The 22,788-nt window shown below is 36.5% G+C and overlaps 4 protein-coding genes across 4 annotated transcripts; 1 reads left to right on the top strand and 3 right to left on the bottom strand.

Annotated features, from left to right (window-relative positions):
- LOC104722570 (endoglucanase 21) lies at positions 35-2,741 on the bottom strand. Its single transcript, XM_010440764.1, has 7 exons — positions 2,275-2,741; positions 1,827-2,143; positions 1,615-1,752; positions 1,259-1,573; positions 1,028-1,163; positions 764-936; positions 35-672 (listed from the first exon to the last, which is right to left on the bottom strand). Exons 1-7 carry the CDS (start codon positions 2,648-2,650, stop codon positions 271-273), a joined length of 1,857 nt encoding a protein of 618 aa, XP_010439066.1. The 5' UTR covers positions 2,651-2,741; the 3' UTR covers positions 35-270.
- LOC104722568 lies at positions 7,344-8,089 on the bottom strand. The gene has a single exon (XM_010440762.2). The coding sequence runs from the start codon at positions 7,990-7,992 to the stop codon at positions 7,525-7,527; it is 468 nt and encodes a 155-aa protein (XP_010439064.1). The 5' UTR covers positions 7,993-8,089; the 3' UTR covers positions 7,344-7,524.
- LOC104722566 (squamous cell carcinoma antigen recognized by T-cells 3) lies at positions 9,138-14,961 on the bottom strand. Its single transcript, XM_010440761.2, has 16 exons — positions 14,691-14,961; positions 14,420-14,553; positions 14,199-14,253; positions 13,729-13,944; positions 13,162-13,437; positions 12,846-12,980; positions 12,633-12,758; positions 12,417-12,461; positions 12,218-12,322; positions 11,841-11,983; positions 11,588-11,711; positions 11,234-11,308; positions 10,109-10,453; positions 9,921-10,013; positions 9,640-9,784; positions 9,138-9,526 (listed from the first exon to the last, which is right to left on the bottom strand). The coding sequence occupies exons 1-16, from the start codon at positions 14,913-14,915 to the stop codon at positions 9,315-9,317; spliced, it is 2,454 nt and encodes an 817-aa protein (XP_010439063.1). The 5' UTR covers positions 14,916-14,961; the 3' UTR covers positions 9,138-9,314.
- LOC104722565 lies at positions 20,689-21,342 on the top strand. Its single transcript, XM_010440760.2, has one exon. It carries the CDS (start codon positions 20,797-20,799, stop codon positions 21,178-21,180), a length of 384 nt encoding a protein of 127 aa, XP_010439062.1. The 5' UTR covers positions 20,689-20,796; the 3' UTR covers positions 21,181-21,342.

Below are 22,788 nucleotides of genomic sequence, written 5' to 3'. Positions count from 1 at the left end.
AAAGAATAGAGAGAAGGAGCATTGTGTGGGTTATCTCTTCAATAAAGCACAAAAACCTTTCTTCTGTATCACGCCAACTACTTACAAATTTTGAAAACAAAGAATCTACACTGTATACCTCACAAAACACAGAGAAACAATTAATGTTTGGTTTCTCATCAGACCACATTTTATGTAATAAGCTAAAGAAAACTACTTTTTTAGGACTTGGAAACTACTTTTATTCAGGCAAAAAGAGATGGCTTATTACATTCAATAATTTTGATTTCTTTAAGGTGTCCAAGGTGCTGGGGGCGGCGGTGTGGCTGGGAACAATGGAGGTACGGCAGAGAACATAGTGTTTTTGTCAATACCCCAAACCGCTTCTTTTCCGGATAAAGCCACCAAAGCGGCCACTAGACCCGCATTGCCCGCTAGTGTCGGCTCTGTGTAGTTGTAGTTTGTACGAACGTCGTGGAACCCATCATGCTTGTCTGGTCCAGCAACCATTGCTCCTTTGATAATGTTTGGGTTATCTTTTTTGCTCTTTTCCCATTTCGATCCTCCTGTGCAGCTTTCTTTCATGTTCCGTGGAATGGAAGCTCCTCTATGATGCACTTGTTTCGGGTACCGTTGGCCAAAACCCACAACATAACTCATCTTCCGAGGGTTTTTACCAAGTATGTAATCAATCTACCAAAAAAAAAAAAAAAAAACACAAAGTTCCATCAGATAAAGATCCTTAAAAAAACTTGTTTGTTTTCCTTCATTTTGTAAGGCATACCTGCGATCTTGAAAAGTTGCGTAGGTATTCATTAGTATAGAAGTAAGGGCCACAGTACCATCCAGGAGTATCAGCAGCCTCTAAATAATCACTGTATAGCGCCGCTAAGAAAGCCGCATTTGCAGCATACTGTAGAGGCTGTGGATCTCCATGGTTTAACTGGATCAAACCTCCTGTAGAGATGACATAGTAACGTTACAATTACTTTTTTCAACATTTCTCATAAAGTTTAAGGTAAAAAAAAAAAAAAAGCAGACAACTCACCCTTTGTTCTCTTAAATTTGTTGAAATCTGGTAAGTAAGAGCACATAACTCTGCCTGTTTGGTTATGAAATGCGCTTAAAATTTCTTCGTATGGATATCCAGGGCTCAGAAACAGCCTCATCCGGGTTAACAGCAACTTAGAAACAAAGCACATAAATACAGAAACTAAGCTATTGGCTATAATAACTCCAAAAAACAGAACTAAGAATGTCTCAAAGAGTAGTAACTAACCTGAGCCCCTGGAAGCTTGTTGTCCCAGCTAAATACACCATAATAAGAGCTATTTCCGAAGGCACCAGCACTCTCGGCAATAGCGCGAGTGGTAACGTCACTAAGGTAGGTTACATTTCCAGTAGCATAATACAACCAAGCCCCACCCCATATACGGTCATCCCAAAACAGGGTAGAGTTATAAAATTTGCTAGAGTCTTTATCAGGTGTGCTGTAGCTACCATTGCTAAAAGTTGCAAACTTATAGAGCGTCTTAGCACCGTGAANGATCCTCCTGTGCAGCTTTCTTTCATGTTCCGTGGAATGGAAGCTCCTCTATGATGCACTTGTTTCGGGTACCGTTGGCCAAAACCCACAACATAACTCATCTTCCGAGNCGAGCAGCCACTGTAGCATTGAGATACAGTCCTTTTATAATCAATGTCCTCAGGACGCATCCAGCAGTTATGGTCATTATGCTTATCATTTCCTCCACCAGTACTCCCTAATCCGACCTGTGAAAAGAAAAACAAACGTTTAAACGCACAAGTATGATTTACAAGTGGGCTAAAAAAAATATGTTCTTCACCTGTTCCACAATAACATTGATAGTATCAGCACTACTATTAAAAGTCTTGAGAAAGTAGTCAGTTCCCCATTTGATGAGTTCTTTAACATGGTTGAGCTCGCCAGCAGCTTCATACTTTGCACTGTATTCAATTACACTCCAGCTCAACATGGTCATAGCATAAGACATAGGGAAGTTGAATTTGATAGTATCTCCAGCATCATAGTAGCCTCCTACCAAATCTTTGTAGCATTGTCCTGGATCTCCCTTCCCATCTTGAAGACAAGAATCACCCCTCCATGATACGTTATAAATATTTCCCTTTGGAAGTTTCCCAGCTACAAAACATCATCACCATATAAGATATCAAACTCAGACAACAATGATCAATCCTACAAAAAGCTCTTCCATGTGATTCGATGTTGCAGACAGATTTAGTAAGAAAAAGGTTCAAAATTTTAGTGCTTACACTGTTGAGCATTGAAGAACATGAGAGCTTGGTTGAGAGCGAGTGTGTAATTATCCGGTGATGGTGGCTTGTGTGTGTGGCGTGGCACAGTTTTAACGATCAAAGTTATGAATCCAGAGATAAACGCGGTTACTACAATGATTCCAAGAGTCCAGAGAAAGATCTTGCGGCTGACTAAGATACATCCGAGATCGACGTACTTCTTCTTCTTGAGCACCTTCGGTCCGAGTAGCCAGCTCTGTTGTGTTTCGTCAAGAGGCCGTGACAGAGCCGCACGGTCGAGGTCTTGTAGGTTTCGACTACGACGATCTTCGTCGATGACAGAGTCCGCCGCATTGATCTCCAAAGGACCACCCCAAGGATCACGTCCGTACATAGTGATCAGAGTCTTAAGCCGATGAGATTTGTCTTAATTGTTAAGAGAAGGAAGAGGAAGAGAGAGCTTTTGAGTGTGGTTTTAGGGTAATTGTCTGATGTGGAAAGTGCAAAGTTACATAAACTGATAAATGTGTTATGTGTATGTTTTTACCCATTAGTGGCGACGTGGCATTCATTCGGTCGTCCATTGGATTTTATGTCTTTTTTACGATTTTGTTTTTTATAATACTTTCATATAAATGTAATTTTTGGTTTTTGGTGGTCGGCCCATTTTACTTTTGGGGAAATGTATTAACGTCACAAAACCAATTAGGTGAGAAATAAATAAATAATGACTCTCCTCCATTGCAGAAGAATTTTTGTCAAGTTGGCCACTTTTGCTTTTATGATTGGGTTAGTGGGTAATTCATTTATGTCATAAACCAATTGGGTGAAATTTATGCTATAATGAAAACTTCAAAATATCTATACATACATTTTTTAAGACATTTAAGAAAAAATTCTTGAAATTCACACTTATTTACAGGCATATCATTGACAATAGATATTTTTAATTTTAATTTATAAAATGAAATTTAAAACTAAAATTTTGTGCAGAACAAAATTCCTAAAATATTTCCTTAATCAATCAACGACTAATTACAATATCTCATTAAATATTTGTTTTGTAAAATTCCTAAATATTTCCTAAAATATTTCCTTAATTCACTACAATATTTAATGAAAACAATAAAAATGTATGCGCAAATCCCAAATTAATCTTTACGTCAATACATATTTGTTCATTTTATCTGCAAAAAAAAAAGGGAAAATAAAAAGAATTATCATATTTCATAACTTATTTTTGAATCATATGTAAACAATTCTAAAATTGAGATATTTTGAAGATAATGTATACTTGATTAGCAAGATTTTTGATACTATATTTTTTTTGCATTTTCGTTATTTGGATTTTGAAAAACGTGCATGTTGTACTTAAGCAAAAAAAGAAAAATGGTATTTGGATATCTAGCGGGATGAGTTTGGGTATTAATATAAATTAAAAATTATTTTATTAATTGTTAGTAAATCATCAGTTCATTATTTTGTTAACACCATCGATGTTTGAATAGGTATATCTAATTAAGTTTATTAAATTACGATTATGTAAAATAAACAAACATTACTACGATATACCACATGTTATATTCTGAATTTGACAATTTAAACCGGTAAACCTAAATTTTTAAACCAGTAAACCTATATAATATATAGATATAAGGGAGATATATATTTAAAATTTACAAAACATTAGTCATATATATAGTTAATCTATTTAAAAAATTACATTTTTATTTTACTTTTAAAAATACTAGTATGTCGGCCCGTGCGTTACCGCACGGGAAAGTGAAAAGTTAAATGATTAACATTTTTTTTTCCACATTTCGAGTGAAAACTTTATGGTAATTCTTTAACTGCATAATATAAAAGTCATAAATAATGACTAAAATGAATCAACCAAATTAGTTAAATAAAATATTTATTGTATAATAAAAATGAAAAATCGATTCAGCAACAATAAGATAATAATGTTAAAGATATATAAATATAGGTTTACTGAATCATACTCAGATAATCAATTTTGAAAGATATTCACATAAAACAATTAAATCATTATTCTATCAAAATTTATAAAAAATAATAAAAGTATCAGAGAGAAAAAAGTTCATAGCTGCAACTGCAACCAACCTAGTTGACTAAAAAGATAAATCTATGAAAAATCTTAATTAATTACCTAAATTAATACTTGGAAGAGATAATCAATAAGAGTTAGATGGAAAACGACACCAAACAAAAGTTAGATGAATAAATCAATAAATAAAACAATCCAAATTTTTAACAAAGATGAGTGAATCAATGTTGATTAATAAATTGAAAGAAAATAATACTCAGAATTTTTAAATTTGGAGGTGTTAAACAATACTCAAAAAACAAAAAATCTTTTCAAGGTCCATAAATATATATATATAAACAAAGAGTTGCGAAAACTAACAAATGTGAACATTGAAACTTGGGAGCACGACGAAAAAACACAATTGTTGGATCAAAATATTGTAACTTTTAAGATTATTAACAAATCTAAACAGTTAGAGGAGATAATAAAAACAATCTCATCCGTTATTTTAAAATTGATCTCTAAAAGTGAGTTTGCTGCAATATATAAATATATAAATCTATGAAAAATTAGAAATCACAATCAGTTACCTAGATTAATACTTGGAAAAGATGATCGATGTATGTCTAAATGGAAAACGACACCAAACAAAATTTAGATGAAGGAATCAATAAATAAAACAATCCAAATTTTAGCGAAGATGAGTGAATCATGTTGATTAATAAATTAAAAAAATAATACTCACAATTTTAAAAACTTAGAGGTGTGAAAGAATACTCAAAGAACAAAAACTCTTTTCAAAGTCCATAAAAATCTGTATATATATAAAAACAAAAAGGTGTGAAAACAAAGACGTCTGAAACAAAAATGTGTGAAAAAAATGTGTGAAAACTAACAAGTGCAAACATTGAAAGCTAGAGGTCCGACGAAGAAACACAACTGTTGGATCAAAACATTGCAACTTTATATAAACAAAGAGGTGTAAAATAAAAAGTTGTGAAAACTAACTCGTGCCCACATGGAAAGCTAGAGATGCGACGAAGAAACACAATTGTTGGATCGAAACTTTGTAACTTTTGATATCATTAACAAAGGGTGATATCATTAATAATATAATACCCAATTTTGAAAATTCATAAGAATTTGTATATATATATATAAACAAAAATGTGTGAAAACTAACATTTGCTAATATTGAAAGCTAGAGGTACGACGAAGAAACACAATTGTTGTCTCAAAACATTGCAACTTTATATAAACAAAGAGGTGTAAAACAAATAAGTGTGAAAACTAATGGGTGCCAAAATGAAAAGCTGGGGGTGTGACGAATAAACACAATTGTTGGATCGAAACTTTGCAACTTTTGAGATCATTAACAAAGGGTGAGATCATTAATAATACTCAAAGAACAAAAACTCTTTTCAAAGTCAATAAAAATCTGTATATATATATAAAAACAAAGAGTGTGAAAACAAAAAGGTGTGAAACAAAATTGTATGAAAACTAACAAGTGCAAACATGAAAGTTAGGGGTATGACGAAGAAACACAATTGTAGGATCAAACATTGAAACTTTATATAAATAAAGAGGTATAAAACAAAAAGGTGTGAAAACTAACAGGTGCCAACATGTAAAGCTGGGGGTGTGACAAAAAAACACAATTGTTACACCAAAACTTTGCAACTTTTGAGATTATTAACAAAGGGTGAGATCATTAATAATACTCAAAGAACAAAATCTTTTCAAAGTCCATAAAAATCTGTATATATATATATATAAACAAAGAGGTGTGAAAACATAGAGGTGTGAAACAAAAATGTGTAAAACTTAATAGGTGCGATTTATAAAAGATGGCGGTAAGACGAAGAAACACGAATATTGGAAAAAAAACTTGCAACTATTGAGATCATTAATAATTCTAAACCGTTAGATGAGATAATAAAAACAATCTCATACGTTAGATTAAAGTTGACCCCCAAAAGTGATTTTGCTATTATATATAGATGCTTATTATTATTTTTTGAAAATAGTTCAACGGATGAGATTTTTACATTTATACCATGTTTGTTAAAAAAATTAAATAGGTTAAATAAGTCAATAATAGAACATATATAAAATTATACCATGTTTGTTAAAAATTTTTTGGCTTATGCATAGCTCTAGCATCACAGCATGTCATCATGCCTCTCGTATCTCGGTTTTGGTTTTTCCGGTTACCGTCGCTGAGTGACCACGAGTCGGGTCGTACTCTGGGTGAAGAAGATGACGTTATTCATATTTTTGACTTTCTGGAGGGTACTGTCCTGCAATAAACTTTATATGCTTAAATGTTATACTCTTTCCCAACTTAGTTTAAAAGAAAAAAGAAAAAATTGTGACTAAACAAAAAAAAGAAGAAAGCCACGTACACTCATATTTTGTTCCACCGTATCTAACAGTAATAATAATCTAACTTAAAAAAAATTAACAGGTTCGGTGAAGAAACACTAAGAGGTCATTCGCAACGAAAATATAAAATTACCTTGAATTAGAGATTGATGCTTGTTAGTTAAAAAAACACTTCAATAAAACAATTATTTAGATTTTATTTTATTAACTTGTAAGTTTTGAAAATACTCAGAAAACAATTTTTCGAAATTTGTTTATGTAGTCTAGAAAAGTTTATATATAATAAACAAAGAGGTGTAAAATAAAATGTGTAAAAATTAATAGATGTGAAACATGAAGGTACAACAAATAGGTGTAAGACATAGATGTGTGAAATAAAAAGATGTAAAAATTAATGGATGTGATTTTTGAAACATGGAGGTACAACAAAGAGATGCAAAAATTAAGAGGTGTGATTTTTGAAAGATGGGGATGCGATAAAAAGACACGATTAATAATTTGCAATTGTTAGAGTCATTAATAATTTTAAACCGTTAGATGGAAAAGTAGAACTAATATCATCCATTGGATTAAAGTTGACACAAAAAAGTGGGTTTGCTATTATATATAGATAGTCCCGCTGTGTACCGTGCGTTAAAACCTAGTACTATAAACAAAAATTGGTTTTTTTCTTTTAGTATTACAACTTTTTAATAATGTTACAAAGTTTTATTATTGCTAAAAAATATGAACTTAAACTAAGAAGATTATTTAATGGGAAGATGCAAAGAAAGATACATGTGAACGATGTTGTGAAATTATTCTCGCTAATCGCTTTCATAAGTGCTCAATCACGGGATGAAACAACGAACTAGACTCGAACTTAACTCAATTACACAACCGAATATTCCCACTGATCTCTTGGCTGTAGCTGCAGGTGGATGTGGTTCTGATTCTACAATGGGAACGCCATAAGTTGGATTCGGTACCATGTACTGCTGATAAGACTGGTAGATGCGAAGATCAGATACTTGAGACAACAACAACGGGGTTGTCTCGACGATGGTTTCTTCTTGTTGGTGAGGCAACTGAGTATTATTCCAAGGAAATGCTGATGTCTCTGGCGGACAAAGATTATGAGTCTCATCGAACCAAAACGACAGAGGAGGCGCTGTGGGCTCAACCGCCACCGCTGCTGCCACAGTGGAGGAGTAGTCATAAGAGCAATGGTGATCAGGCTGTGATGGGCTAGCTTGCTTACGTTTCCTCTTCTTTCTTGACCAGAACTTGAGCTTCTTCATTGCTTTCATAACCTTCATTCGGGATTTGGGTAATGCTTAAGGCTTGAGAAAATGGTCACTGCGTTTTGTATCGAAAAGGAGACCAGTTTGTAACCGTTGAAGAACATAAAGTCAATAAAAGTAATTAAAAAAAGCATCATTTGCTGTTCAATCTTTTTTTTTTAGCTTTTTAGGATCTTCAAACTTTGTGACCGTTAAATTATCACTATCTTGAGGCTCCCACAGGCTCTGCCACTAATGACATGTGACATGGCTTTTCCATGTGTACTAAGTTGGTGTCAATACAAGAAATTGTATACGGTCTTCTTGTTTAGCAATCACTACAAAAGATTCAACATCTCTATTATATTATTTAATATATTATTTAAGCAACCCTTTAAATAAATAATCCTAATCCTACACAAATACCACTGTATTTTAATACAAAATATCTTAACAGAATTTTAATATTAATTAGTTGTAACCAGAAAATGTTTATCCACAAAAATAGCAAATAAAACATAACCTATTATGAAGTGTTTCACAAAAAAAAAACTAGAGATAAGTTATTAATGATAGAATTTGGGGTATTTTTTTTTCCAACCAAACATTAATTAAAATATAATTTGGGAAATTTTACCTGATCAATATATATAATTATACATGTAGTAAACGTAATGGATGTTTGGGGATTGATTGCGGTCATTCATATTAAGATTATGACATTTTACATATTATACCTGCTGCCGATATACATAGTCCATCATATGTATTTATTTTATATTATACACAAAAAATAATTAGATCATTCATATATAGATAAAATGTATAAATAATAATTATTTTCCATTAAAAATAAAGCTAAGTTGAACTTAGTCCATCATACGGGTGATTATCTAATGTACAAGTAAATTTTTGGCATGTATAGGTAGGTTGCTTCATGACATGGGTATTAGTTCCTTTCTTTCAAAGAAGAACATGTATAATTCACTTGGCAATATGGAAGTACACATCATACATTAACCCATTTGATTGTACTTTGTATTGTCAAATTTGTAGACTGGCAAATCTGATATATATTTCCTTTGTTATAATGTTCTCTTCCCTTTCTCTTCTAAACGCGTCATACTTGTCATCTCTGTGTTAACAGTCAACACCATATTAGACTGAAAACATGGTTCTCGTGCCAGACTTTAACATATGTTTAGTTATTGAAGATTAATCTAAATTATGTTGAAAAACAAGCGAGAGTAGCAGATGCAATATTACCCAGTCTACAACATAAGATCGTTTCCGGAAAGTAAAGCAAGACAAGTAGTATTATCCAGGAATAGACGAGGACCATGCCAAAGACTCACTTTTTAAGGTAACATATTCCTGAACTCATCATTTGATTTTGTGGGCTCATCTGCGCTGGGTTTGGGGTTTGTGTAGCCGAGTTGTTTAACACTTCTTGGGACAGCGAACGTGTTTTTACCTTTCAATTGCACTTCATCTCCTTGCTTTTCACCCACAGTTTCTCCTTTCGCCTTCTCAGGAATCTGGGAAGGGTCCTTTGAATTCCCAGAACCATCTAAAGAAGTAAAATCATTCCAGTTTAGAATCATTCGTACCAGAAGTGGCTACAAATTCAGTACATGGCTGGCAACGTTACGAACAAAACCAGATAGAGATATAGATTCTAACCATTTCCACGCCGAGTGAATTCCTTTTTACCCTTCTTTGGATTTGACCGTGCTATACTGATCTTCTTACCAAAAAACATCTTTCTGTTCTTTGCTATAGCTGCTGCAAGGTGTTCATCATTCACAAAATCAACATATGCCAGTCCCTGCAAGACACAATTGACCATATTAAGCCATCATATTGGCATAATTCACTAAAACGAGCTAGTCATGTTTTCCAGATTTATAAACAGTGACAGCTGAAATGGCATCACATGCATAAGTTGTGTGTGAGAGAGATACCCTTGGTTTTCCAGTGTCTTTGTGATGGAGAATGCGGATGGAATCAACCCCACCAACATCGCTGAAAAATTTACGTATATCTTCCTCTTGTACCTGCCAACAACAGTATTAGCTTGTATTGGAAAATCTCACACATGTTATTTCAGTTGGCCGTCTTTCTCAATTTTACATAAAGCCCGTAGACTTACCTTGACACTGAGATTTGAAAGAAAAGCTGTACACTCGTCTGTATAAATTTTCGGCTTCAATGGTTTGGCGTCTTCACTCTCTTCTTTATTTGAATCAGCGGCTTTTCCATTCTCTGATTTAATGTTTGGTACAGTTGCACTCTGACCTACGTCCACTTCATTTACTTTTCGACCCTTTGTCTTCTGCCGCTTAGCCAAAGACTCGTCTTCTACATTCTGTCCTGCTTTTCTCTTTTCACGTGTACTCTTTTGTGAGTTATGCTCTTTCAGGCCAGCTGGTGGTTTGACTGGCGTAGACTCCTGTTGTAACCTGATCAACTGTAGCTCTTCCAAGCGTGGCATAACCTATGGAACAAAAATTAAGCAACTCGTATAATTTACAGCTTCCACAACTTTTCTGCATGTTATTTTATCACAAAATGCATCGCTCTTAAATCTGAACATAAGAGTCAGATATAGGGAAAGTAAATTTACGAAGCCAAGAGCAGTGCGGAAGGCATCTAATTATTTCACTGATCTATATAATGTATTTATCACACCAGAATTAACAAATGAAATNCGTCTTCACTCTCTTCTTTATTTGAATCAGCGGCTTTTCCATTCTCTGATTTAATGTTTGGTACAGTTGCACTCTGACCTACGTCCACTTCATTTACTTTTCGACCCTTTGTCTTCTGCCGCTTAGCCAAAGACTCGTCTTCTACATTCTGTTCTGCTTTTCTCTTTTCACGTGTACTCTTTTGTGAGTTATGCTCTTTCAGGCCAGCTGGTGGTTTGACTGGCGTAGACTCCTGTTGTAACCTGATCAACTGTAGCTCTTCCAAGCGTGGCATAACCTATGGAACAAAAATTAAGCAACTCGTATAATTTACAGCTTCCACAACTTTTCTGCATGTTATTTTATCACAAAATGCATCGCTCTTAAATCTGAACATAAGAGTCAGATATAGGGAAAGTAAATTTACGAAGCCAAGAGCAGTGCGGAAGGCATCTAATTATTTCACTGATCTATATAATGTATTTATCACACCAGAATTAACAAATGAAATCAAACCCAGCAAAATTTCAATACTCACAATTTTCAGACAGTAAACAAGAAAAGTCAAACAGTAAACGATAGAGTACCTTTTGAAATGCTATGTCAAAATCTTCCAAATCCCCATGCTCCCTTTCAAATCGCAACCATCCTTTGCATATGTCCTGGAAAATTGTCCTTCTTAAGAAATGAATATAGGCTTTCCGAAACTAGAGATGACAACTTAGGCATACAGTGCTCTCATGTTTCAGATGTCATGTATGCAAATCTTCCCCGACCATCAAAAACAGAAAAAACTCAATTAAGTGCTTGTGTTGTATTTGCCACATTTATACATGGTTTCTTTATTTTTCATTCAATTGACTGCCATTTCAGTTGCATGTGAAGATAACAAAATAAAAAGTGACAGTTAAACAGAACACAAGAGGGAAACGAGTGCATACTTCTGAGCCAGTGCCATCAAACTTTCTTGTATAGCACCTCCGGTAAAGAGACCTAGCTTCCTTTACATGCCCCAAATGCACTTCCATATCAATGTAGGCATACCAGGCTGCTAGCATCCCACCACTGGAGAGAACCAAGTAAGATGAACCATAGTGAACCAGATTGCCTTATTCTGACAAACGCTGTAATCTGCCCGGATTATTTCAAGGTAAATGTGTAATTAATTAAGTATAAAGGATATAGCTTGCAAACCTCTTCTTCAAAAAGCTATCCCAAACACCTCGTGCTCCAGCTAGATCCTTTCCAATACTAAGTTCCAAATTAGCCCAATAAGCATGCAAATGCAGCAAGCTGTCTGGATTTTGCATGTGGGGCATTAGGTAATCTGATGCTTGCTGACAGCACAGAAACATTGAGTTAGTTCAAGTGATTCAGAAGAGGTCCAAATCGGGAACAAAACAACACTATTTTTACAGATAAGGTAACCCTAGTTCCTAGATAGCCTCTCAAATGGAAAACTATGAAAAGAATGTGATAACTAAAAGAACTGCAACCATACAAAGATATTGAAAGCCGTACAGATATTTCCTATTTGAGATTAGTAATTATGGTAAAAGCAGCAGACAAACCTGAAAAGTTTCTCTTATCAGAGAATAATCCAAAGTCTCTGATATCTTAGCTGATAACATTCTCCTTCTCAGGCCATCTACTCGAGTGAGGTATAAATCCAGGTACTGATGAGGAACATCTCATAAGAAATACATCGATAGAGTCGAATGGGTACAAGCTAGAAAATGAATTTAAAAATCATGAAAGATAAAGCTGTACCTCTTCAAAGGAGGAAAATGTGCACTGCAATGACTTCTCAAAGACCTGTACATAACATTTTGAATAATAGGATATTCTCAGTATAATTTTTTGAAAATTTCATAGTATAACGCATCGGATATGGTATGGTATAACAGAGATAAATCAATGTTAGGGCAAGTATTCTTTCCTAAACTATATTTCTTTTGTTTTTCAATTAAACAAATTGACACTTACAGCATAGATCTCTTTCTCGGGTGCAGAACCACGCTCTAAAGCAAGCAAATAACGTGCCCAAAGATCTTCAGTCCATGGGCAACTTCTAGTCGCCCTAGAATATGCGTGTGTTATAGCTTTTCCAACCTGAAGCAGGAAGACAATTGTAATGATCAAGTAGAAATTGTAACAAAAAAAACACCATAAAAAACGACTCAAAGATTCATGACGAACCTTCAAAGTCTTATCAAGATAGACGGTGTAGTCTATCCACAAGTCACTTGAAACTGGGTATTCAGCCACAGCACGTTCATATATAGCTTGAACTCGGGTAGGATCTCCAGAAGTCTTCTCAAACTTTATATAATTCTACAAGAAAAGTAATAATAACTAAGTAAAAAAAAAGATGCAACAGTATTTCCTACAACATGCCTAATTTTGCAGATTCAGAATCCTTCACACAATATGATCACAGATGGTAGGCATATTAAAATCCAATTTCCATACAATATTTATCACAAATATAAACGGCACGAAAAACCAAACGCACCATGAATTCCTGAAACTTTTCCGTGTCAGATAAATCTTTGTTAGATATGTGTTCTTCAAGATGGGCACGTTCACTATACATCTGCTGTGCCTTCTTGTTTGCAGCAGCAACCTGAGGAGAAACCTTATTCAAATCATCTGATCCAATATCAAGGTCAATGCCTTGCTCCAACTCCCAAGCCTTGTAAGTACTAAGGGTGGAGCTCAAGTTTTTTAGCGGAACAGACAGGTGACGGTGGAATATGCTTCTAATCCTTTGTATCTGCTTATTTTTTTCCTGTAAAATAAAACTAAATTTATGATGCCAAAAGAACCATAAATACATCAACAGATTTGTTTCTACTTTAAAAACTAGAGACCAGTAAATAATTTTATAGCAACCATTAGAGTTCGTTTCTAACAAGGTGTAAGTTCTTTCCACTGAATACTGTGACTGTGAACAGCAACCCACTATCACACTTCTGTTCAACTTAGCACACGCATCATCCTAGAACACAAACCTTGCTAACATGCTGCTAAATTACAGTGAACAAAATGAAGATGAAGAAAATCAAGAAATAGATCTAACCTCAACGTCAGCCTCGTCAATAGTGGCTAAGAAGCCTTCCTCAAATGCTTTATATCCTTCCCATATATTACTGCCTTCAGTGACATGGAAGCCCGCAGCCGGAATAGCACGTTCAAAAAGACTCCTCATTTTTGAAATACCATCAGATGTGTATCCATGTACTAATGGATCAGATTCTAGCATAAAGTTCAGGTAGTCACACCAAAGTGATACAGACTGCATAAAAGAAAAGCTATTAGCCATAGATTACAAAGTCTCACTACCAATTGACGAAAGAAACTTGAAATAAAATATAGAACATTATAAGAGCTTTGGTAACCCTAACAGAACAACTCGAAATAGCATACTAGCGTACTTCTTCAGTCAACCTACTTAACAAAACCCCTCTAACAGAATGGTAATAACATATACTATATGACTACCAAAGCCTTTAATCCAGCTATTGTTTTGCAGTACAGAAGAGAACATACCTGATAATCAGAAAGTCCCCGTTCATAAAGCTTCACAATTTCAGACACATTCTCACTGCAGAAGAGAGATAAATATAAGAAAACTCTCACAGTATGTTGTAACTTATAGATAACTACGCTTGAACCGTAACAAAAATAATGATCAAAGGAAACCATCTAAAACCAGAGGTATGAACAGTATATAAATAAAGAGGCAAAATGTTCGCAAATAAAATATATACCTAGAGGCAAGAGAAGCTTCATCCCTTGCCCATTCAAGCCACAAAGAAGGACTCAACGGGAATATGGCACTCATAGCTTCCCTTGCTTGTCTTAGCTTTTCAAGGTTTGCTGTTTTCCTCAGAAGCTTTATATACTGAAATAATAAGCAATCCAAACCAAAAAAAAGTCAGAAAAAAATGTAACCAGAGAGGTATGAAAAACTCCAATTTCACATAATCCCTAAGTAAAAAAAAAAAGGAAGGGTAGAGAAAGTGTGATTGGGTTACTTACTTGGACATAAGCATCGTAGTTGTAAGGATTGGAGGAGAGCTCCGACTCTAGGGTTTCAATCTGCTGAATCGACTCGGCATCATCCTCGGAATCGGAATCAGAATCGCCGGAATCATCCGACGAGGGAGGGTCAGCTTGGGGAACGGCAGGATTTTCGGTAGAAGCGACGTCCATTTTCTGGTCGCTGCTTCTGACGACTAGTTCGGTGTCATCATCCATCATCATCTTCTTCTTCTCGAGTATCTCTGGGTTGGGGGATTTTTTTTTTTTTTTTTGGNTAAGGATTGGAGGAGAGCTCCGACTCTAGGGTTTCAATCTGCTGAATCGACTCGGCATCATCCTCGGAATCGGAATCAGAATCGCCGGAATCATCCGACGAGGGAGGGTCAGCTTGGGGAACGGCAGGATTTTCGGTAGAAGCGACGTCCATTTTCTGGTCGCTGCTTCTGACGACTAGTTCGGTGTCATCATCCATCATCATCTTCTTCTTCTCGAGTATCTCTGGGTTGGGGGTTTTTTTTTTTTTTTTTGGGTTTAGGGTTTAAACACACAACAAATTGCAAATAACTTCTCCGGCCTCGCTATCGTCTTCAAACACCGCTATAGGTTATAGCCCTTTCGCGTCCTTCACCTCCGTGGGAGATTTTTCATTTATTTCTAATAGACCTTGCTATATTAACCGGAACTGAACCGAATCAAAATTTGGGATTTGGTTCGGTTTAGGGTACTACATAAGAACCAAACGATTTCAATTTGTAGAACCGAACGGTTCTTGGTTCGGGTACCACGCGAGACATTATCCACGGTTCTTGGTTCGGTTCGGATTTCAGTGGTTTTGATCATGCTTATGGCTAAAAACTATTTTCTAGTATAGTTTGTTTACAAAATAATCAATGGGAACCGAAACCTTTTTGGGTTTTAATGTTTTATTTATTTCAAATTTCAAGTGCTCATAGAAAACCGAACAAAACCGAATCCAATTGTAGTCGGATTATAATTACCAAATTTTCATGCCTGAATTAGCGATGAAATTATGACATTTTAACGACGATTGATTGACAAAACAATGCTCTCGTTAATAGTATTTTTCTAAAAATTAACAACGACGAATTAACGATGGATACTTTTCAATTGATAATGTAAAAGCTATTTGTTTAGAATACTGAAAACTGAATGATTCATTGAAAGGGAAAACATGGCTATTAATAGCTTTACAACTAACCGGAAGCAGAAACTTGCGGAAGTGAAACAGAGTAACAAATGTGAACCGCAAAACTCGGTCCATTATTGACACTAACGAAATGCATAACTAAACCTAGAAGACTCGATCAAACTACTTGACTAATTTGCTCCAACAAACCCTCCCTAAACTAAGCTTGGTGAGCAAAGCTTAGCTTATCGGCTGCTGAGCAAATTCCAAGCTTACTCCTCAACTTTTCAAGTGTCTCCCTCTTCAACGGCTTTGTTAAGATGTCAGCCACTTGCTCTTGTGAAACACAATGCTCCAACTGTATTTCTCCTTCTTTAACCAGATCATGCAAGGAGTGAAAACAAACTCCAATGTGCTTGCATCTCCCATGAAAACCTGGGTTCTTGGACAACTTAATCGTCGAAGTATTGTCACAGAGAATGACAGTACCTCCCTCCACATTGTAACCCAACTCACCTAGAACTCTCTTAAACCATATGGTTTGGGAAGCACAAGCTGAAGCAGCAACATACTCTGCCTTTGTGGTAGATAGTGTGACAATTGGGTGCTTCTTTGATAACCATGCTACAACTGCATTATCCATAAGAAACATATAGCCTGAGGTACTTTTCCTGTTGTCAACGTCGCCTGCAAAATCACTGTCAGTATACACCAGCAGCTCTCTGTTTCCTCCTCTCTTGTACCAAATTCCAAAATCCATGGTGCCCTTTAAATATCTTAGAACCCTCTTGACTGCCTGCAGATGCAACTTTGTAGGTCTAGACATGTAGCGACTTAGTAAACTTACAGCAAATTGCAGGTCTGGTCTTGTTGTCGTAATATACATGAGACTCCCTATGATTTGTTTGTAGAGAGTCTCATCAAATATTTCTCCATCCTCATCCATGTCAACTTTGCTTCCAGGCACAATCGGATTGTAGACTGCATTGCTGTTCTCCATCTCAAAACGCTTCAGAATCTCCATGGCATACTTGGTCTGAGAAACATGAATTCCTTGATCTGTCTACAAACTTCCAATCCTAAGAAGTATCTCATCTTCCCTAGATCAGACATATCAAATTCTTTCTCCATCGATGACTTAAACTCTCTTATTAGCGTTATATCATCTCCAGTATATATCAAATCATCCACATATACACTGACAATGAGAAGATTACCTTGCTTATTTGTTTTGAGGAACAAAGTCTCCTCGTTCTCTGATTTTTCAAACCCTTCCTTGGTAAAATACTCTTCGATTCTACTGAACCAGGCCCTTGGAGCTTGCTTTACTCCATACAGAGCTTTGCTTAGCTTGAAGAATTTATCTTCCTCTCCTGCTACCTCATAACCCTTTGGTTGTTGTATGTAGACATCTTCTGCAAGGACTCCATGAAGGAAAGCTGACTTCACATCTAACTGGTAGATATCCCAACCTCTCTGAGCTGTTGTGCAAAGGATGGTTCTGATGGTGTCCATGCGAGCAACAGGTGCATAAACCTCTGTATAGTCGACTCCATGCTCTTGACAGTATCCCTTTGCCACAAGCCGTGCCTTGTATTTGCTCACTTCTCCAAGCTCATTAAACTTGGTTTTGTATATCCACTTTACCCCAATACACGTCACTCCATTTGGTAGCTCAGATAGCTCCCAAGTCAGATTTTTCTCAATTGCGTTTATTTCTGCATCCATAGCCTCTCTCCACTTGAGACATTTCTGAGCTTCTTCAAAGGTTGACGGATCGAGAGAGGTTATCTGAGCCATGTTCACTTCATCTTCTTCAGTAACACAAGTGACGTAGTCGCTGAGATAACGAGGAACCCTTGTTGTTCTTTTTCCCTCCCTAACTGCAACTCGTGGTTCTTTTTGAGCTTCTTCTGTAGCGGTCACATGTTCTTCTACAGTAGTTGCAAGTTCTTCTTCTTCTATGTCACTGTCACTTTACTCCCATGGTTGATCATCATCATTCCATTTAATCTCAGGCTTGATTTGACTTTGATCTTCTTCCCAACTCCACCCTTTTTCTTCCTCAAACACCACGTCTCTACTCACCACGATCTTCTTTGTTGTTGGGTTATACAAGCGATAACCCTTTGATTCTTTGGAGAAGCCAAGCATAACGCATATGTTGCTTTTGTCATCAAGTTTTCCATGCTTCTCGCTTGGTACATGTACGTGTGCTAGACTCCCCCATACTCTGAAGTGTTCCACACTTGGCTTAACTCCACTCCAAGCCTCTTGTGGTGTAATGTCCTAAACAACTTGAGTGGGACACCTATTCAAGATGTAGAAAGTTCAATTGACAGCTTCTGCCCAAAAAATCTTTGGTACTTTTCTCATTGACAGCATTGATCGCACCATGTTCATGACCGTACGGTTTTTCCTCTCTCCTACACCGTTCTGTTGTGGGGTATAGGCGGTGGTTAACTGTCATCGAACTCCATTCTCTTTGCAAAAAACAGAGAATTTGGTTGAGACATACTCCCCTCCTCTCTCAGTTCTCAAGCACTTGATCTGCTTTCCCGTCTCAGTGTCTACTTTCTTCTTGAACTCCTTGAAGTGACTGAATGCCTCTGACTTCTCCTTGAGGAAATATGCCCATGCTTTCCGGCTATAGTCGTCAATGAAGCAAAACACGTATCTAGTCCCATTTGTGGTCATGGGACTGATAGGACCACATATGTCAGAGTGTAGCAACTCAAGGACCTCCTTTGCTCTCCTTTGCTCTCCATGAACTCCTTTTGGGTATAGGGTTTCTTAACTGTTTGCCCACTAGACAAACTGAGCATGTAAACTTCTGGACCTCAAACCTTGGTAGACCTCGCACCATCTCCTTGCTCTGCAGCGTTTTCATCCCACTGTGGCTGAGATGTCCGTAGCGTTCGTGCCAGAGTTTTGGTGTGTCCTCTGCGGTTTTTGGTAGACAGCGTTGTTGACTCGTTTCTCCTTCATAGCCGATCTAGTTGAACAGCATAAACATTCTGTTTGAGCTCATCTTGCTCACTGCGGTAAGACCTTTCTCTTCATGAAAGATCTTACAAACTCCCTTTTGTATGATGATTGTCAGCTCTTTCTCTTGGAGTTGCCCGAGACTCAACAGGTTGTTTTTGAGTTCAGGGATGTAGTAAACATCACTGATTGTGTAGACTATATTGTTTAGAACCAGCTTCACGTTACCCTTTCCAACAACCTCCATCTTCTTATCATTTCCCAGCTTGACAATGTGTTTGAAATCTTCATTCATTGTGGAGAATACAGCTCGATCTCCACTCATATGATTGGAGCAGCCTGAATCAAGGAACCAGACTCTCTTCCTCATATTTTCATTCTCTCCAGCATACGCCATCAACAGTTTTTCTGCAGTCTCTTCACCAACGTTTGTTTCAGAATCACCATCTTGCTCTTCAATGTACGCCATCAGCAACATTTCTTCCTTCTCGACAAAATCAGCATAGTTTGCTTCTTCTTCCCACATTGGACACTCATTTCGGAAGTGTCCAAGATGATGACACTTATATCACTCTACTGTGCTTTTGTCTCTGCCACGACCTCTTCCGCGACCTCTCCCACTGAGACCTCTTCCTCTTGATCCCATTCCTTCAACATGAGTCACCTTCAGTGCTTGATCTTCAGCCTTGTCAAGCCTTTTGAACTTTTGCTCGTGGACCATGAGGGAACTCTGCAGCTCATCGAGTGGGATGGTTTCAATCTCCTTGGATTCTTCTATAAACACCACCACGTACATGAACTTCTCGCTGAGAGTTCTGAGGATTTTCTCAACCACCTTTGTGTTGCTCATGATCTCACCATTGCTTCTCATCTGGTTGGTGACTGCAAGGACTCTGGTGAAGTACTCTTTCACACTCTCGGTTTCTTTCATCTCCAGCACCTCGAAGTCTCTTCTCAGCTTCTGCAGCAAGGACTTCTTTACTCGATCATTTCCACCAAACTTCCTCTCCATTGATTCCCAAATGATCTTGGAAGTTCTCCTGTTCAAGATCTGTTCGAAAGTCACCCTATCGATGGATTGATAGAGATAGTGCTTCACCTTTTGGTCATTCTTCTTAGCTTCTTCCAACTGTTGTCTCTGCACCGCCGTGAGATCTGTTGAGGTCGATGATTCCTCAAAACCGATCTCGATTGTGCTCCACAAATCCTTTGATCTGAAGAAGTTCTCCATGACCTCACTCCAATGATCCCAATGCCCATCGAACTGTGGCAATTTCATTTTCTCTTCTCCCATTTTCACTCTTGTGTTTTGAAGCTACGGCTTCTTCTCTCACAGTTCTCACAATCTAACGGAGCTCTGATACCACTTTGATAATGTAAAAGCTCTTTGTTTAGAATACTAAAAACTGAATGATTCATTGAAAGGGAAAACATGGCTATTAATAGCCTTACAACTAACAGGAAGCAGAAACTTGCGGAAGTAAAACAGAGTAACAAACGTGAACCGCAAAACTCGGTCCATTATTGACACTAACGAAATGCATAACTAAACTCAGAAGACTCGATCAAACTACTTGACTAATTTGCTCCAACATCAAGTTTTCATCACTTACTAATAGGGTGTTTTGAATGTGGTAAATGGTGTCCCTAATTACAAGGTATATTGAGTTAGCACTTAAAGATCTTTTAAACCTGTTTGTCCCCCAATTATATATTTTAACATATATTTTTGATACACCAAGTATGAATGGTATATGTAATGCCAAACATTTGGCAGACAAGTGCACATGCCCAGTGTTAAAAACGTTATTTACAATCTCCACCAGCTGTAACATTGTGCGGATCTCATTGTAATTTAAATTACTCAATTCATGAACCTCTCCTACACGTTTATATATACGGCAAACACTATAGCTAGTCTCCATTACATACATTATCAGAAGTCAGAAGAAGAAGTAGAGAGAACAAAGCATGAGTGGCTATTCCAAAATGGATTCAACAGACCAGAAACCCGACACGGACCACCCGGTTGTCGATCCTCATCAGACCCAGAAGCCCGATCCGGAACCTATCCAGATGATACCGAAGCTGAGTAGGAACAGGTCAGTGTCTGCATCAGCACAAGCGGTTCCTTCACCAATGAAGATGTCTATGAGAAGATCTTCGTCTGTCTCTGAACGCTACTGTAGAATCTACGACCAGAGCTCTGCCACAACGTGGCCTCTTCCTTTCCATGAAGGAGATGAAGAAGAAGATGATGATAAAGAGAAGGCCGTTCATAAGAAGAAGAAGAGCAGCAGCATCAAGAAAAAAGCATTCGTAAAGGCTTGTAAGCGTTTTTTTGGGATCTCGTGAAACCTTTATCTTTTTGTTTCCTTTCCTACATCCATCTAATAGATCTCATTGTTATTTTATGTTTAGAGTCTTTATCTTTGTCTTTCATGAAACATTTAATACAAGAAAATTTTCCCTATATTAGTTGTTATCGATTGCTTTGAAGTATATTGGTTTTACGTGTTTTGCTTTCTTGATTGACTAATGAGATATGATGATTATACTATTTAGATTGTCTTTTATGTATCTATTATTGAAAATCAAAAGCCACTTGCTTTTATTACTGTAGAAGACCCATCGTGTTTTTAATTTGTACGTCTGAATTCGTCTAAAGACGACCAAAAAAAAGAAGTGTGTAAAGACAATATTTAACAAGTTGTATATCATACATACAACCAATAAGATGAATAAACTATACATGTTACTTTATTTTGGGAGATGATGATCCTTGACTCCAAGATTGTCCTTTTGTGTAAAACTCGAGAGAGCATCATCTAGCCCAATGCACTTGCACATGGAGTTCGAATTATTTATCTCCATTCCAATTTTTATATTGTTTTCAACAACTCTAAGAAATATAACTATCTTAAGAGTAATCGCGTTTTATAAAGATAAAACAGATTTGTATATAAGACTAGACATATGAAGGAGTTAATTGGTCTTCTATGTCACCAAAATCACTTTATGGTAACATTATAGTACTTTAATTCTTATGAGCGATCAAACTAGTAACAATTTTTTCACAACAGATTGTAAGAAACCTTTTGACTTTGAGGTATCTCTCTATAATAAGAGAAATTTGTGACGAAAAATGTCGAGGGGCGTCAGGCCATGCCTGACCGCACACAGTTTTTTTCTGTTTGAAGCCAACAAGTATTGTAAAAATAAACAAAAATTGTATGGTGCGACAATTGTTTAAGACATCGGTACTGTTATCTGTAAACTATGACATATACCTTTCTGTCTAGCTCTATGTACAAAACGGTCGTATAAAGTTCTATCAAACAACCCATCCAATTCCGACCATGGACTAATGTGGGTAAGATATACGTACGACGTACCACACGGTCCACACCGACAGTCGTATGAAATACACCCATTTGTGGAATACAAGCATTAAAATTACCATAGATCCAACACGAGTCGCTCAGCTCTCTTTCGCTTGCATCTTGATATCTTGGCTTTGGTTGTTTTGAACCTCTACTCACTTCTTTATCTTTTACAACTTAAAGCTTTACTACATGTTTCAAGCCAAATCTAAATGAGATTTGTAAAAGAGATGTAAATGAGATCTACTAAATTAAGAGTTTTGTTTCACATGAGATATATGAAATTTTCACCTAGTAGGATATCAATATAAAAAAATGTTACTAAACTAAATGCTTATTCAAATTTACAAAATAGTAACCACAATATCATCCATTTCCTAATAGGACAAGTGATCCTTGGCAATAACCCTTTTGACATGTAGTAGTAGTAGGAGGATGTGGGCTTCTGTGAAAAGTCTAGATCTTTCTCATGAGAGAAATCTGGATACCTCTCTAGGATATGATGGGTGTCACAAAAACTCAAGAAACACTTGTGTTGGCCTATTGAAGCCCACCCATTTCACACCATCCCCCCCCTCTT

The sequence above is a fragment of the Camelina sativa genome, chromosome 11 (assembly GCF_000633955.1).
Source record: "Camelina sativa cultivar DH55 chromosome 11, Cs, whole genome shotgun sequence".
NCBI classification, from domain to species: Eukaryota; Viridiplantae; Streptophyta; class Magnoliopsida; order Brassicales; family Brassicaceae; genus Camelina; species Camelina sativa.
This window is presented reverse-complemented; position numbering and strand designations above follow the sequence as displayed.

What these genes read in the sequence shown, in the direction of transcription:
- LOC104722568 (XM_010440762.2), bottom strand. Translation starts at nt 7,992, where the DNA reads ATGAAGGTTATGAAAGCAATGAAGAAGCTCAAGTTCTGGTCAAGAAAG.
- LOC104722566 (XM_010440761.2), bottom strand. Translation starts at nt 14,915, where the DNA reads ATGATGATGGATGATGACACCGAACTAGTCGTCAGAAGCAGCGACCAG. An exon ending in ATCTTGATAAGACTTTGAAG is followed by an intron (nt 12,759 to 12,845) that starts GTTCGTCATGAA and finishes TTCCTGCTTCAG; the next exon opens with GTTGGAAAAGCTATAACACA. An exon ending in GATAGCTTTTTGAAGAAGAG is followed by an intron (nt 11,712 to 11,840) that starts GTTTGCAAGCTA and finishes GGTTCTCTCCAG; the next exon opens with TGGTGGGATGCTAGCAGCCT.
- LOC104722565 (XM_010440760.2), top strand. Translation starts at nt 20,797, where the DNA reads ATGAGTGGCTATTCCAAAATGGATTCAACAGACCAGAAACCCGACACG.